Consider the following 15606-nt stretch of genomic DNA (forward strand, 5'->3'; position numbering starts at 1 on the left):
CCATGATTGCAGAACCAGTATATTACAAAAAATTTACTAAAGATTTGGAACAACGTTAACTACGAAAGTGCCTGCACTATGCTGTTCACTGAAGAATCGGTAAATGACAAATTTTGACAAAGGACTCATTTGCTGTTTACTTCAGCTACCCCTATTTATGGTAGTGGAGGGGGTATCTCATTATACCTGACAAACTTCAAGGAAAATAACTTCAGGATTGGCTAGGTCATTTTTGGAGGGGCAAACTAAGGCCCATTGGATATTGCTGGGCATTACCAATCAGTGTAGAAATTGTTTAGGTGAAGTATAGTTACAGAAGTACTACTGGTTTTCTTAGTTCAAATAAGAGGGTATGTAATTTGATATCAGAGATTCTATTCCAAATGAAATATAGAGCAATGCACATAAAATTAATTTGTTGAGAAAATATAGATGTTTAAAATTAAAAATTTCAATCTATTTTCAGAAAAAAATGTTATACTTATTAATTTTTATTTATCGAAGAATTGAATCTACTTTCATAAAATAATTCTTTCAACTTTCTTGTTTTCCTATTAATCTCAATCGTTCAGAAACATTGAATCGAGATCGGTTCAAGATCAAGCATGCTGTTTGGAGCAGAAATCGGTCGTGGTAGCACTTAGCAAGTGGGTGGTGCCCGAGTAATCTTGTTCTCATACATAAAACATACAGAGAGAGGCATTATGTTCGTTCTCCAGTCTGCCTTCTTCTGACTTATCGTCGAATGCAATTCGCGAGTGGTATTTTACAAGATCGTTGATGAATTCGACGAATTGTAATCAAGTTCTTGGTAAAATATCTTTTTAACCCATTCTTGACCGACTACTCTCCAAAGTGAATTGGAAGAAAAAGTATAAATGAATACCAGTAATGAAGGATAAGTAAATTTGGGAATATTTTTATTTAAATAAGAAATACTCCATGAAGTAATCTGACTATCTGCAATAAAATGTTATCTTCTTGATCAAATAATTGTGTTATGAAAAAATTTAATTTACTAATGGTATCTCGATAAATTCAAGAGAATTAAAACAATTAATAATCACACTATCATATATTGAATTTTATAAACGGATGCGAGGATAAAATAAAAAAAGGAAGAAAATCGAATGGCGACATCATTTACATATTATACCCATATATTTGGCGATGTCTTAAATCGCGGCACGCATCCTATTACAGTGTTGACATATTTGCACCAGAAGATGTTCCCCATGGATAAGGAAAAATGTGAAAAAAGAAAGAAAAATGACTGAGAGTCCGGCAATCAACCGATCTTCTCGGTCGCTCGTGTTTTATCAATGTTTTAACGCGTGACAACGACGCCTGTGATTAACGAGATCATTTTTTAAAAATTAATGCAGAATTATTCAATTTTTAAAATCTGTGTACAAAATATACAAATTTGAGAAAATACATTATTCTTTGTTTTTAATAAGATTGGTACCTAATTTTGATATCATAATTTTTCGCTTTATTTTTATTTAATTCTATCAGATATTAATCATAATTATGTCCAACATTTTATAAATATCTACAATATTATTTTTCTATTAACAGCTTTAAAGAAAAATTGATCTTCGTTCTTACTATCAATAATAAATAAGCTTCAAATACTTTCTTTTCTTCCCTTAGGAAACCTGTTAACCCATCGATTCTGTGTATCATGACTTCCGTTTCGAACAACTTTTCCAGAAACGTGTCTGCACCATTGTATAATGGCTACAAAACGCATACATTAACCGATACAAGCCAGTTTTAAATATTCCGTGTGGAGAGCGCTTAAGTCGATTGCGGTACAGGTAACCGATCCCTACCGTACGAATATAATTTGCATATCAGATTATCGATCGGAGTAAATCATTGCAGGTCGGCAGGCCGGTAGATCTGCCGGAAGGTAAGCCGATATCTCCAGATAATATTGATTCCTGATTGTTCTCTCTTTAATTACGTCATTCGTTTCCCGTCACCCTCTATCAAAGTATCTAATTAAATGAAAAATCTTGATCGATCATCGATACGATTATCTTTTTTTATTCTTTGTGCTGTAAGGTGAGGTCTTCAACGACCTAGCATCCACGATCTGATTGTGAGTATTAATATGCAACCTCTGTTTATACAATTTCTTCAACTATATAGGTAGAAATATTATTTGCAAACGCCTCTTGATTCTCAGCCTTGATTTTTAAAAGGAACGATATGAGAAAGTATGCCATCTAAAGTGACATTTCAAATTTAGTTTTCACCTATTTCAATTTCACGCGTCAAACCGCCTCATTTTATATCCAATGAAAAGGTCAACATGATGTTGCAACAATGATTTCAACACTATAGAACTTTGTTTCTTCAAGACTTATACAGCTAGCGCCATATAGAAGAAATTGTATTTCAAAAAACTTTATTAATTGCACCAATACTTTGTTGTTAATTATTGCTGAAGGACAGTTATAAATGAAACATATGCGAATAGGTGGTTTTCATCAAATTAGTAATTATTAATACGAGGTAGTAATTGTATATCATTTAATACCAGTATACCGTTTCACTTACAAATGGATCGTTCATCGATGCATCTTATCCAACTGCATCTCAGTGATTCTCAAATCATTGGTTTCGATTCCGCTTTGCAGAATTTATCACTTCACTTTACTGCGATCTTGTAATTAACCCATCAAGGGATTTTTTACATAAAATATCACTTATTATTTACGAAGCTACATGTTAAATAACAAATGTTTGCAGTGCAAATTGTTACAGATACAAAGTAATACTTTACAAAAACCCATTACATATGCAATAAAATAAAATGTATCATATTGCTATAAGTACTTCAATTCACTCAAATTAGAAAATTGCAGGATTTACGCTACAGAACAAATAGTAACAAATCCTTGAAATCCTTTTTTATAATCGAGGTATTAAAGAATAGAATTTAATAATGTAAATCGACAGAAGAAAATTGTAAATGAAATATTCTATTTACATAACGAAGAGTCGACTGAAAACAATTTATAATTTTTAAAATTATTCTTCATACTGAAAAAGAATTCTACAAGGAACCTTATTTTGACTTGTCCTTATTTTTCTGCTTGTCCCGTAAGCTATTACCAGCAAAATATTTTTCATTTGCCAAACTTTTCGAGTAATGGCAAACAGAGGCAAACACTGTCATCGTAAATCTCTTATCCAACAGTTTTACAGGGTGTTTATGCTGCCTGCTGACAAAACCTTCCAAACTTTCTGCAACAGCAAGGAGAAAGAAAGGCCAACGAGCAACGTGACTCATTTCGGTTTCCATAGAATGGCCTGAATTTATCTGGCCAGCTAAGTTTTATGGCGTCTCTGTGCCTTCGTGGGTATAAAAGTAACACGCAGTTTCGTACAGTTTTGGTAACAATGAAAGGCAGGTTGTAACAGGCAAGCTCATGGGCCATGATAGTCGAAAATTTTGACTTTAAACGTTATTTCAAATTGAGAATCTTTCTTTCATTCGTATTGGAAACTATCTTTCTCATATTAATTATCCGTATGATAAATGAAAATTGAAAATGTTTAAATGAATTATTAATGATGATTATATCAAAGGATTTATGAACTAATTTCTGGTTGGTATTAAAAATCATCAGATTCATTAATAATTGTGAAATTTGAATAAATACCATAAAATCTCAAATATGAATGATTTACCAGGTAATTCATGGGGTAATTCGTAATTATTTAATATTTTGTAACAAAGTTGAAACTTTTAATGAAGCACAAACAAAAGTGCGAATGTTTAAATATAATTAAATAAAAGGAAGCATATTTACGATTATGATAAGTATCAACGAGTTCAAAATAAAGTTAAAATCATTGGAAATTTTCCAGTGATCAAACTGTACCTAAAAATTTGCAAGAACCCTACAGGTAGAAACCGTATACATAAAAGCATTTAATAGGTAGTCACCTTCCTGTTTTGACCTATCCTTCTTGGCACGACGCCAGCGTGCTCCCTCGATTACCTGACCCTTTATTACTTTCCACGACGACACCTAGTCAATTGTTATTCGCACGACACGGTTTACTTGCATTCCAGGTAATAATTATCGGATTATAGGGTGCGTTGTTGCCAGAAGCAAGTGGTCTAGAGGTGTCTTTCGAACAATGATAGGCTAGCAAATACTTCGAATACAAAGTACAAAAAAATTTTTCCAATCAAAAGAAATAACATACGCAAGATACTTTCCGAGATTCCTAAATTTTAAAAATCGAAAATTTTTAGAAATTCGTATACCACACTATCCGCGACTAGAAATATATTGTAGGAAACATTTGTTTCGATGGAGAAAAAAAAATATCAAAATCCAAATTCCATGCCACTGTGCGCCACCCTCGAACGGCGCCCGCCACCTTCGCGTGGGTGGAATGATTTTCTAGTAACGCGTGTTACGTTACCACCCCGTAAATTAAGTATCCGTCGCGACGCGTGGGCGTCGTCCAATCGCATTATTACATTCTACCACGGTAAATCAAGCGAAACGGTGCACCGTAACATTTCAGCTTCGACCCTTTGCTCGTCGATCGAGCTTTTGGTCAATCGAGGCCTTGTTTTCGTACCACTGCACACGGTTAGATCGAAGGTATTACTTTCCGATAGATATCTGATCAGAATCTAACGAGCTGCGATTGAATTACGAGGGTTGCTTAAACTGTCTGCAGAGACACACATATTTCCCTTACGGAAATTTATTAGTTGTAGAAATGAATTCTTTTTGATATTTCATAGCCAAGATCAATGTTCTGGCAGTTCCTAATGTCATAGTTAATTATCTATTTAACAAGGAAATGTATTGTGATATCAATTCTTGATTGAAATTTTTTTAATGCAAACAGCTGATAAATGTCATTTTCTATCTGTTCGAATTTTTACATTTATAGTCATAAATAATTCATATTTTTTGAATTCCTGAGGAGTACCAGTTTTTCGGATTGGTCTTTTTGAAAAGCCTACTACAGTGGAGATAATCCAGATAATAGAACAATAAAACTGCCGGGAAAACCCAAACATTTTATGGGGTATTTATTTATTGTAAAACTAGGAATTCCCGGTAGGAAAAACAAGTCTTATTGTTTACTTCAGGATTAATCATTATAATTTTTATTACTCCCTATTACCGTTTGCTATCATCTGCACGTAGATTATAAAAATTTCTCTGTTATTCCAATATGGGGTATAGAGAAATTTATTATAATCCTGATATAATTAATTAAAAAATCATGTTCCATAATTAAGTAACAAATTTTTGAAATAACTATAACTTTCTCAACAGCAACTTTTAACAATCTTCTACCCCTAAACCAACCATAAGCTTATTGAAAGCATTATTATTGGGATTACCACGTACATTCTATAATCAGCTGGTAATCACAGCTCAAAAGTGAATTTCAAGCAAATTTTTCGCCCTAAGGGTTCGTTTCTAAGACAATGCATCCAGAATATCTATCGGCAAATTGCAGCAGCATCGAGTGTCGATATCTAAAACGGCCTTTACGACGAAGGGCAGAGTGAAACTACGCTGGGCATAAATCGCGGCTTACCAGTCAGGATATAAATCGTACAGTTCAGAGGCGAAAGCACTAGGAGGCAAGATATGCCACGTAACTATGGGCTCTTTTGAAATTCTCCAAGCCCGTTGAAACAATGTAATGAGAATCTTGTCCGATGGAGGAAAATGCGAACATGGATCTAACTGGACAATGGAACGATCTATAAATGTTCTCGATCGAACGAATTATTGCCGGACGTTCTATCAGATCATTCTGTAAATAATACCAATGATCGCAATGACATTTAGGTGGAGATTATTATGAAAATTAATTAATCGAAACCTGATGCGTATATAAAAAATTAGAGAATTAATAAATATTATCTATTTACTAATTTGAAAAATTTGAAATTACAAATTTTCATTTTATAATATAATAATAAATAAGTAAGTCTATCGACAACCATGTAAGTAATTTTCCATATTGATTTTTGAAAGTGGATAATATTTTTTTAGGACAATTCTAATAGTTAAATTTTGGATGGAGATAAATTTAAAAATATTGTTTTTCATGATTTATTATTGTACATACTTGTCAAGATATAAAAAGAAAGAAAAGTTGTTAATTATTATTAACAATTTTGATGAGGTTTTGGATAAATTATTTTACATAATTAGTGATTGTATAAAATATAAAAATAGGACGACTTTCCTTTAAATATTTCAATTACTTCAATTATGGTCTATGATTTTTGAATAGAATGCACAAGCAAACATACGAATAGATTGCACTAGTATCATTATGTTCAAGGAACGAATTAACTCGTCCAAGCTAATTAACAAGTTAAACCAGTGTCTCGAAAATCAGTTTGTTAACTATCCAATAATCCTGAACGACACAGGAAATGAATAACAGCGTGATCTTACTACTACTTCTTCTCGACATGGTTCAGATGCTTTGAAAGCGATTTAATCGGTATTCCTGCAGGGCAAATGCACTAATACTCATTGCGAATACCATTACTTTGTTTGTTTCACATGAATCTTGATTAAACATTAAATCCATTCGCCTACTGTTGCAGCCTCCGTGTCGATAACAAATCGAATTATTAGCCTCTGAATCCGATATTTTCCCCAAGCAAAGGATGCACTGCTATCTGTTACTTCAATTGGCCGTTTTATCGTACGACCATGCTTAATGAGAGATAACGTAATAGTTGACTGGCTTTCGTTCGAGTTAATAATTCAAACGAGCATCGTGTCAATTGGTTTTGCTCGTAAACTATAGATTCACAACTCGTTCAGTAGTATTAATTGTGTTGAAGGAATCATTGACACCTGACAACTGACATTTTCATTCAGAGCTTTTCAACACGTTAACGACTAATCAGATATACTTGATAGATAATTAGATATACTTGAATAATTAATAGAAAATAATAGAAAAATATTGTTTTGGATATACTAGTAATTTAAAGTAGTAAACAAAAAGCTTGAAATTTGAAACTTCTAAATTAAAAACTTGCTAATTACTAAATTATAATTAAAAAACCCTGAACGTCTCTTTTGAAAGCATTAAAAAAATTAAGAATTTCTTGTATCACTTATCATTAAATATTAGATGTGCAAAAAATAATTAGAGTTACTATGACTCCAAAATAAATCTTCAGTTTAAAAACAGAAAAGGCACATTATTAATTTGCACAGCAAAATACCTACAATAGTTATCTTTTTTTCCTGAAATCCAACAACCGATAGAACAAATTGCAATTGATCCCCGTGGAATTAATAAACGACAAATGAACGAATCAATAGCCTTCTGGCGATTCGTGTAACGATGAATGGAATGCTCGAGAGGAAATAAAAGGAAACGGATATTTACTGCGACCAGAGCTGTATCCGTATCTTTACAAAGTGGCTAAGCGCGTGTGTATACGCATGGCTAGTTGAAGAGAGCAATACGAAACAGCGTTGCCTTTAGCCGAGATCAACGGCCAGTTTATGGAAATTGCCAGGATGTACGGAAATTGATTGGCTACAAGTTGGCGGTATGCGGGGGACCACCCGCAGGTGCTAGAATGGCTTTTAGTCGTGGTTACACGCATGAAAGCTCGCGCGTATCTATGGCCATTTCTAAATAGAAGTTCAGCGAAAGGCTACCTAGAGAAACCTTTACAATCAATGGATACGTGACAAGGGAAATACAGAGTATTATGGCGGGAAGTTGTAGATTTCAATTTTATGCAAGTGAAACTTTATAGATGAAGGATTGATGCATATATAACCCTTGCGTGGAATTAAAACTTTTATCATGTTTGTATCATTCGGTTTACAATAATTCACCAAAAATAAAGCTAATATTGTTCAAGTATTTTTAATAAAAGGCAATAAATTTCTCATAAACATGAATATTGAAACGTCGAAAGTCTAACAAAATTTGATGACATAAAAGTTTCACAAAATAGCACTTGTATATTAAATTAAAGCTTAAAGTTTGGTAAAAATGATCATGATTTGGGAATGGGTGTAAAAATACTCGATGTGAAAAAAAAAATTTGTTAAACACTGTGATTGATGATTTAATTTAAATAACAGAAATATTCACTTTCTCAAGCAGGTGTACTTGAACTGCTCTGGAAAAAGAGAATCAAGCAATGTGAGAACACGTATCAAAAGCCTATCATCTCAATTTCTTTCGAATCGTGTGTCTATCTCGTCTTATCAGTCCACTTCGCTTTCCTGATCGTGCAGCTCTTTAATCCGCGCTTTTATCAGCAAGAACGATCGTCCCGTTCGCTTGAAAATAGTTACGATTATTATCAAAGATCGAAGATTGAAAGCTTCCTCGATCGATTCCCGATCGCTTGTCCCGAGCAGAACGCATCGATTTCGTACGTCATTTGCACTGAATATCGGAATAGCCGTTCCTATCAGATTTAATTGGTGTTTCTCGATCGTTTTCCTCGCCCCTGTTCCCTTTACTTGCCTGTTTCTCGTCTAAAAAGAGTGGCTGGCTTTCTCTAGCAAGCACGTATACTCGCTAATGATGCAATCGGCCCATCAGATACCTCGACCGGCTGACTTCTTCCTCTTTGCTCCTTATTTCCTTGCTGCTTGCTCCTTAACTCCTTATATACCCACCTGACCGACCGTACTAGTCTCAACGTCTAGAATGCGTGGGCTGAACGTGTAACGGGTGGACCTTTAGTTTATTCAATAATTTTTTTCCTGGAAATCTCAGCTCGACAGGTTTCTTAGTCATCAAATTGAATCTCACTATTTATGCAAAGGCTCGATATAAAAAACTTTGCTTTGATATCACCATTAGTATCAGCCATTTTGTACCGAGGATATTAATGCAAGGCTTATGTAGTATTTTTTTTTTTTCAAACTTTAAGCTTTAACACTTTCCCGTCATGTGAATCGTTTCCGGTACATTCTGAACTTCCTGCTCATACCAGACTATATTTCTGCTATTAAAGAGTTGACATTCGACACGCGGTATCGCGTGATTGGATCTTTAGCTGTTGACGTCTTTAAGTTACTGGGAGAAAACGTGTTAAATTCATGCGCCATAAGTGATATTTTGTGTAATTCTTTTCTGTCAGGAAATCGGGTCAAATTGAAACTCACCATTTATAATAGACATTGTATTGAAAAATGAAAAGGGAATCATACTCGGATGACGGGATATCGAAAATCTATACAGCAGAGAATAGAATTCGAGACAGCATTCCGCGGTTTCGTCGAGTTTTTGCAGAGAGCATCGAAAGGACCAAAAGGACTCTAAACGTTGGGAGGCTGAACGAAGCGGAAAGCGCGCGAAGAAGAAGAAGTGGAAGAGGAGGAGGCGGCAGCAAGAACAGCCACGAAATGTCGCCTCCGTGTCACTGTCCATAAAGGGTCCTTACACAGGCTCTTATCGGGCCTGAAGATCGCCGGCACTTCGTATTGTATATCGGCGGCGATTTAAAAAGGGAATGACGTTTTATCGTGCAGTACGATCGATAAGGCGTTCAAGAATCGAGGCTCGTCTTTTCTTCTGAACCTTCCCCCCTTTGGAACCGCGAAAGAAATGACTTAGTGGCAATTTTAAATGATACTTCTGCAGAAAATTTCATTTCTTGCCCAAATGTTTTTCATTGAATTGACAAGTTCAAGAACAAGTCGAAAATTTGTAATTTTCAAACAAACTCAAAATTTTATATTGGGACCACGAAGAGTGCAAAAGAAATATTCTTAAATAGAAAAACTATGGATTTAATTTTGACAGGATCGAATCTGACTCTACCATCATACTTAAGGGTTAATCCTAGAAAGATCAATGGGGGAGTTTGTCGAACTCACTAACTAATGAGTTAGAAAATATTAAAAATATATTATTTCTTCACTAAAAAAATTTTCAAAAAATGATTTATTTTCACCTTGGTCTTTAAGAATAGTACTAACAATGAGAGTACTGAATTGAAGATGAGTACTGAATTGTTCCGATGGCCACAACTTTCCAAATAAAACAATATTGCACATAAAAAAGTCTGAACACATGAAAGAATATCAATTCATGAAGACTGACATCTCTATCTCACCTCACTGTCGAATCAACAGCACCCTCATCCTGCACATCACTATGAAGAGATACCTGTCTCACCATTGAGTACCCATATCGTCGCAGAGGAATAAAAAAGAACAGGATTTATCCTATCCAAGGATCGTAGATTCAAAGCAATATCCTCGTGCGATCTGGTTCTCATCACCGAGCGTGGGCATCTATCGACGATCCGCTAAAGTATCTTATCGTCTTCGTGGCAGCAGAGAGATCGAACTGTCAGAGAAAAGTGCGAGGAACTCGAGATTGGACATCGACAGACAGCAAAGAAGATGGTGATCTAATAAATTTCAAACGAGAGAACGTACGGTCTTATCACGTCTGATCGTGTTTGTCGACATGTTCGCGAAAGCGGTGAATGAATCTTGGCTTTATCGCGAAATCCAAAGCAACGCGTTAGAAAAGGAGAAGAATTTAGAAATTTCTTGTTCTTTTAATTTGGCAGTGGTCAGTGATGCAAAATTAAATTAAGTAATTAAATGAAACTTCATCGATGCAACCACATCGCTCTACCGTTAAAAAATAGAAATTTCTCTCAAATATGCAGTCGATTCCTCACGAAACGCCCATGGCAAACAATCAAGAAAGTTGCACGAACGTCGACCATAAGGTTCACCCTCGTTGCGTGTCTTCTGAAAAGCGGATCAATCGAAAAGTTGGCAAGATCATAGCCTCGAGCAGTAATATGAATATACTTTGTTGAAACTGTTCTCTGTTTATCTGTTGGCCACGATTCGCGTGCACATTATAGTAGACAGGGTGGAATCTATGCTACGGGCAGCGTATAAAGTCGTGCAACAAAGGGCAAAATGCGAGAGCAGACGTTTTGATCATTTCCGTAAGCGTAAACCGATACACGGTTCAGAAAGATTCTTGTGCCACGTTTGTTCCTGCTGTGTGGAACTTGTTCATTGTTACCTTACTGCTTGATATCTTGATTCTTCTGCTTGGTACAATATGGCAGGTATAGGGTTGTTTGTTAACTTACTTGCACACAAAGATACATTTATACGGCAGGCTAATGTAATATATACAAGAGACTGTAAACTTTATTTAAAACTTTGTCTTGCAACATGGAGTCGTTGCTCCTGTGGTGCACAGCTGCTTGCTGTTTATTTATCGCTGCGTTTTCATTTGTGCAATGGATAAATAATAAATTCGTAGGATTTTTATGATTCCGAGGATTTTAATAAAGAAATCTCGCTTAATTATGGCAAATTGGAAAAATGAGAAATTGTGCTGAAGTAGTCATAAAATTTAAACTTTTCTATAAAAGGCAAGTAGCAAATAACAAAAATTAAAAATTAAACTAAAATAGTTATATTTTTTAGTTGTCTAGAAAAATGGTATCTCCTCACTATGCATAACAGAATTTTTGTCGGATTAGAAAAATTGTTAGCTTACTGGTTGAGTCAAGATGAAATCGACCAAAGGATTAATAAAATTATAAAGAGGTTCAACTTTTTTTATAAGTTATAGGAGAGATGCGAATACCTAGGCATCTAATCATAGTGTCTGTATAAAGCAGAATTGAAATGGTCCAGGTTAAACGAAGCGTATCAGTCGAAGGCGGGAACGAAGGAAGTGGTGTTTCTCGCAGGAAGTTAATTAACATCTCAGACAAGTCGTTCGTGGCTTGGCTGGAATGAGCTAAAGCAAGCTGGTACCCCATATCTTGCGATATCTGTCCCCGTATCTCGAAGTACCTGTGAGATACGATGTCTTCGCCGCTATTTCGACTAATCGTAAATAAGGATTCGATTTCGCACTCTCTTGCTCCGGATAAATTGCGGCAATGCGAGCCAATAAATTCCTTTTCTTCCGCGTGGGGGTTCAATATTACGTGTTAAAAGAAGAGAAAGAATGTTGAACAACTGTAATTATTCTTGTCAATGAGAAATAACCCTCATGAACGAAAAATTCAATCATTACTTTGAGAAATAAGCTACTGAAAGTTGGATAATATTAACTATGCTGTAAATTTTTTAAATTTTTATTTAAAATATTGATGAAATATTTATGTACCCATATTTGGTAAATCTTAAGCTTTAATTTGATATGCTACACGTGCCATTTTATAATACTTCTCTGTCATGAAATCGTATCAGACTTCCTATATTAATTTATCATTTTAAACTCAAATTAATCAAAATTTCAATTTAAAAGTCATATAACTGCCAAAACTTTCTCTCAATACAATGTCTCTCACTCTAACAACCTCATTATCATACCAAATCTCCATATACACGATCATTCATTCCTTCACAACTACTTAGAAATGTACATACAACGATTGTCTGGAACAGTACGAACGATTTATCTAAAACGAACTCTGTTCAATGACAAAAACGTGGCAGAAAAAAGGCTGGCAAACGGCACAGTGACTACATTCATCTCATACTTTGCGATGGGTGGATCGATCGATCTTTCGAGTAACGGGAACTCCGGACACTCGTGTCCGTGGATTACGCAACTGCCACGATTCCTGGTTAGATCGGCGATGAAAGAGCAGCTGAGGAGAGCCTCGAGCACATTTACCAGAACATTTCGACCTCGAGCCGAATGATTACGATTTATGGGAGCCTCTGTGCTAACTGATCTACCAGCCTGATAATTTTAACGTCTCTGTGGAATCTACTAACCACACTGAGTCAACGTGGTTCTTCCGCTAACACGTTTTTAAATTTAACTGGATGCAAATAATACCGATATCCAAACACTGGAAAAATGTTTAAGGAAAAGATAACCGAAAGTACCATTTTTAATCATAAACAAGAGATATTAGCTACTGTACTATTAGCTTTGTTTCAGGGACCAGAATTTTAATGTGTACTTTGGAAATATATTAATTAATGGAACCTTTTAAAAGTCATAGGTGGTTTAAATTATCATAAATATCCATTAAGGAGGAGTGGGATAAGTTTGCAAACGGGGCAAGTGGTTATTTTTATTGTAATATGAGCGAAATTTCCCTAGCTAATTTGTAGTAATTTGTAGTAATTAGCTAGGGAAATTTCGCTCATATTACAATAAAAATAACCGATAAATGCACTTGCTCCGTTTGAAAACTTACTCCACTCCACCTTAGCCATATTCTAAAGAATTCTTTTACCTAACTAGAAATATTAGCATAGTTCAATAACCCAATGCTTTTTTTCCCCAAGATCATAGCCTGCTTATCATTTTTACATCACATCCTGTTGTACGAATTATGACTGGTATTCTGTCATAGTGCTTCTGATGACATTAATTAAAATAAAAAAAATTTGTGTGATCAAACAGATTGGACTTGACCTTTTGAGAAGACCACATGTAAACCGTTTGCGGCAAACGTATCGATGATAAAAATTCAGAAACGGTACTCACCTTTGCAGCCATCCTCGGACAAGCCGTAATGGTCGACGTCGCAATGATCACACCGGAAGCCAAGGACGCCATCCGCGCACCTGCATTCACCAGTTACGGGATCGCAGACTTCGTCGAGGGCACCCACGTCGCAGTCGCATTCCCGGCAACCTGCAGTCACGTTTCCGTAACCCTCGATGCAAGAGGAACAGTCACGACCCTCGAACAAAGGCCTACAGGGACACTGACCGCTCCTCTGATCGCATTCGACCGAACTGCTGCCCAGAGGATCGCATTCACAGGCTGGAACAATAAAATTTTCATTTTCCAATAGAATTGTTATGCAAATATTGTTTGATATAAAAATAAAAAAATATTTAACACTTGTTTCTTATTTTATTGGCAAAGATTAATGTTAAAGGGATGAAAATAGCCTGTAGGGTTTTATTAAAATTAATCTTTACAATTTCAAGACATTGTCAGATATAGAAATGCAATAAACAATAGTGGGCTATCTGAAATATGCAATAATAATATAAACAAGATAAGATTTTAATGCTTATGTACTGTGTATGTTATAAGTCGTGTAAAATATTTCAAAGTACATAATAATCAGAAGATATGAACGTTTTACGTCCGCGTTTCACATTCACGAGATATCGCGTGTTAATGGCGACGAAATGGGGAACCAGAAGTAACAGGCGATACTCACGCAAGCAATTCTGTTCCAAGGGATTTCCGTAATGAGCCAGCTTGCACTTGTCGCATTTCCAACCTTCTGTGTTACCGCGACACTCTAAACAACGTCCAGTTTCCTGATCACAATGACCGCCACCGCAAAGGCACGGTTCGCAAGTACCGCCAGGAATTAAAGGGTTTCCAAAAAATCCAATGTCGCAACTGAAAAAATAGAATTAAACATCTATTTTATTTATTACCAATTATAACTTGAAAATTAGTATCTTTGCAGCGGACGTTAAATAAAGCTCTCGAATATAATTTTATAAATAATTTTCTATTAAATGTAAAATGTATATTAACAATTATTTATTATTGATTTTTATTTACCTTTCACAATGATCACCTGTATAACCATTTGGACATTGGGTACACACGTACCCACTGTCAGCATCAGTAGGATCATCGAGCTGGCAATTTGGACTAAAGTTGTTGGATTCGATTAACAATGGACAGGCACATCTTTTGCAATCATTTAGTGTTCCTTTCAGAGCGATACCGTAGAAACCAGGAGCACAGCGATCACATTTAGGACCCACTGTGTTGTGTTCACAGGACTATAGAACATGCAATATTACAATATTAAAATATCTTAAAAAAGAACAGAGTATAAAATTGATATTTGAGATATTTTACAATTACGGTAGACTTTTGTTATATTGCCACGTGAGCGATTTATCCTTCATTCAGATTTTCACAATATCTCAGACTACAAAAATGATACATTTTTATCTTTTCCTTTTCTTTCGAACTGAAAGTTTGAAAGCTTGCAAAATAATTCGCGCCTACAGTCGACTGCAGCCCCATCTGCGGCAATATAACGAGAATCTACTGTACACTGTTTTTTTTTTACTAATAAAAGACGGAGCTTTGAGAAGAGTATTATAGCGCTATTTAGCGAGGATCGATAAAATTGATCTTAAAAAAATTATGTTTTTTACAATAATATGTAACTTGTTTGGGATAGAGAAGCCCAGCAATGGAGAATTTTGGATGCTGAAAAAGGAAGAGTCTTTGGATGTTTGGGAGAGACAGTTCACATAATTTGTTTAACTTAAAATTTCTTGAACTTTTTATAATTTTCATTTATAATAATGTCTACTTTGCAAGAAAAGGTATATAGACGAAACGATCTTTTCTTCTTCTTCTTTTACTTATCGACCGATGTGATCCATCGATCATTTAGCTCGTTGTAGTTCCTTAAAATATTCTGGATCGTAGAGTACGCTATAGAACAGCTCTGCCGTTCAGTGGTAGAACCTTACTGGTAGATGGCGCGGAGTATCTTTTCTTAGCGAACATTTCAAAGTTGGCGTCGTATTGTATTTTTCATTTTTATCATTATTAATGTTCTAAATAAATTTTACTATT

The 15606-nt window shown here is 35.1% G+C and overlaps 1 protein-coding gene across 2 annotated transcripts in view; it reads right to left on the reverse strand.

The window, feature by feature from the left end:
- The window catches only part of LOC114882853 (laminin subunit alpha-1), a 119922-nt gene that overhangs the window by 53196 nt on the left and 51120 nt on the right, over window positions 1–15606 (reverse strand). For both annotated transcript variants that reach the window (XM_046285343.1, XM_046285342.1), the window contains 3 exons: window positions 14566–14792; window positions 14210–14397; window positions 13519–13800 (listed from right to left, as the gene is read on the reverse strand). In XM_046285343.1, coding sequence (XP_046141299.1) covers window positions 13519–13800; window positions 14210–14397; window positions 14566–14792 — 697 coding nt within the window. The remainder of the gene's footprint in view (window positions 1–13518; window positions 13801–14209; window positions 14398–14565; window positions 14793–15606) is intronic.

Source organism: Osmia bicornis, chromosome 4 (genome assembly GCF_907164935.1).
Source record: "Osmia bicornis bicornis chromosome 4, iOsmBic2.1, whole genome shotgun sequence".
NCBI lineage: Eukaryota > Metazoa > Arthropoda > Insecta > Hymenoptera > Megachilidae > Osmia > Osmia bicornis.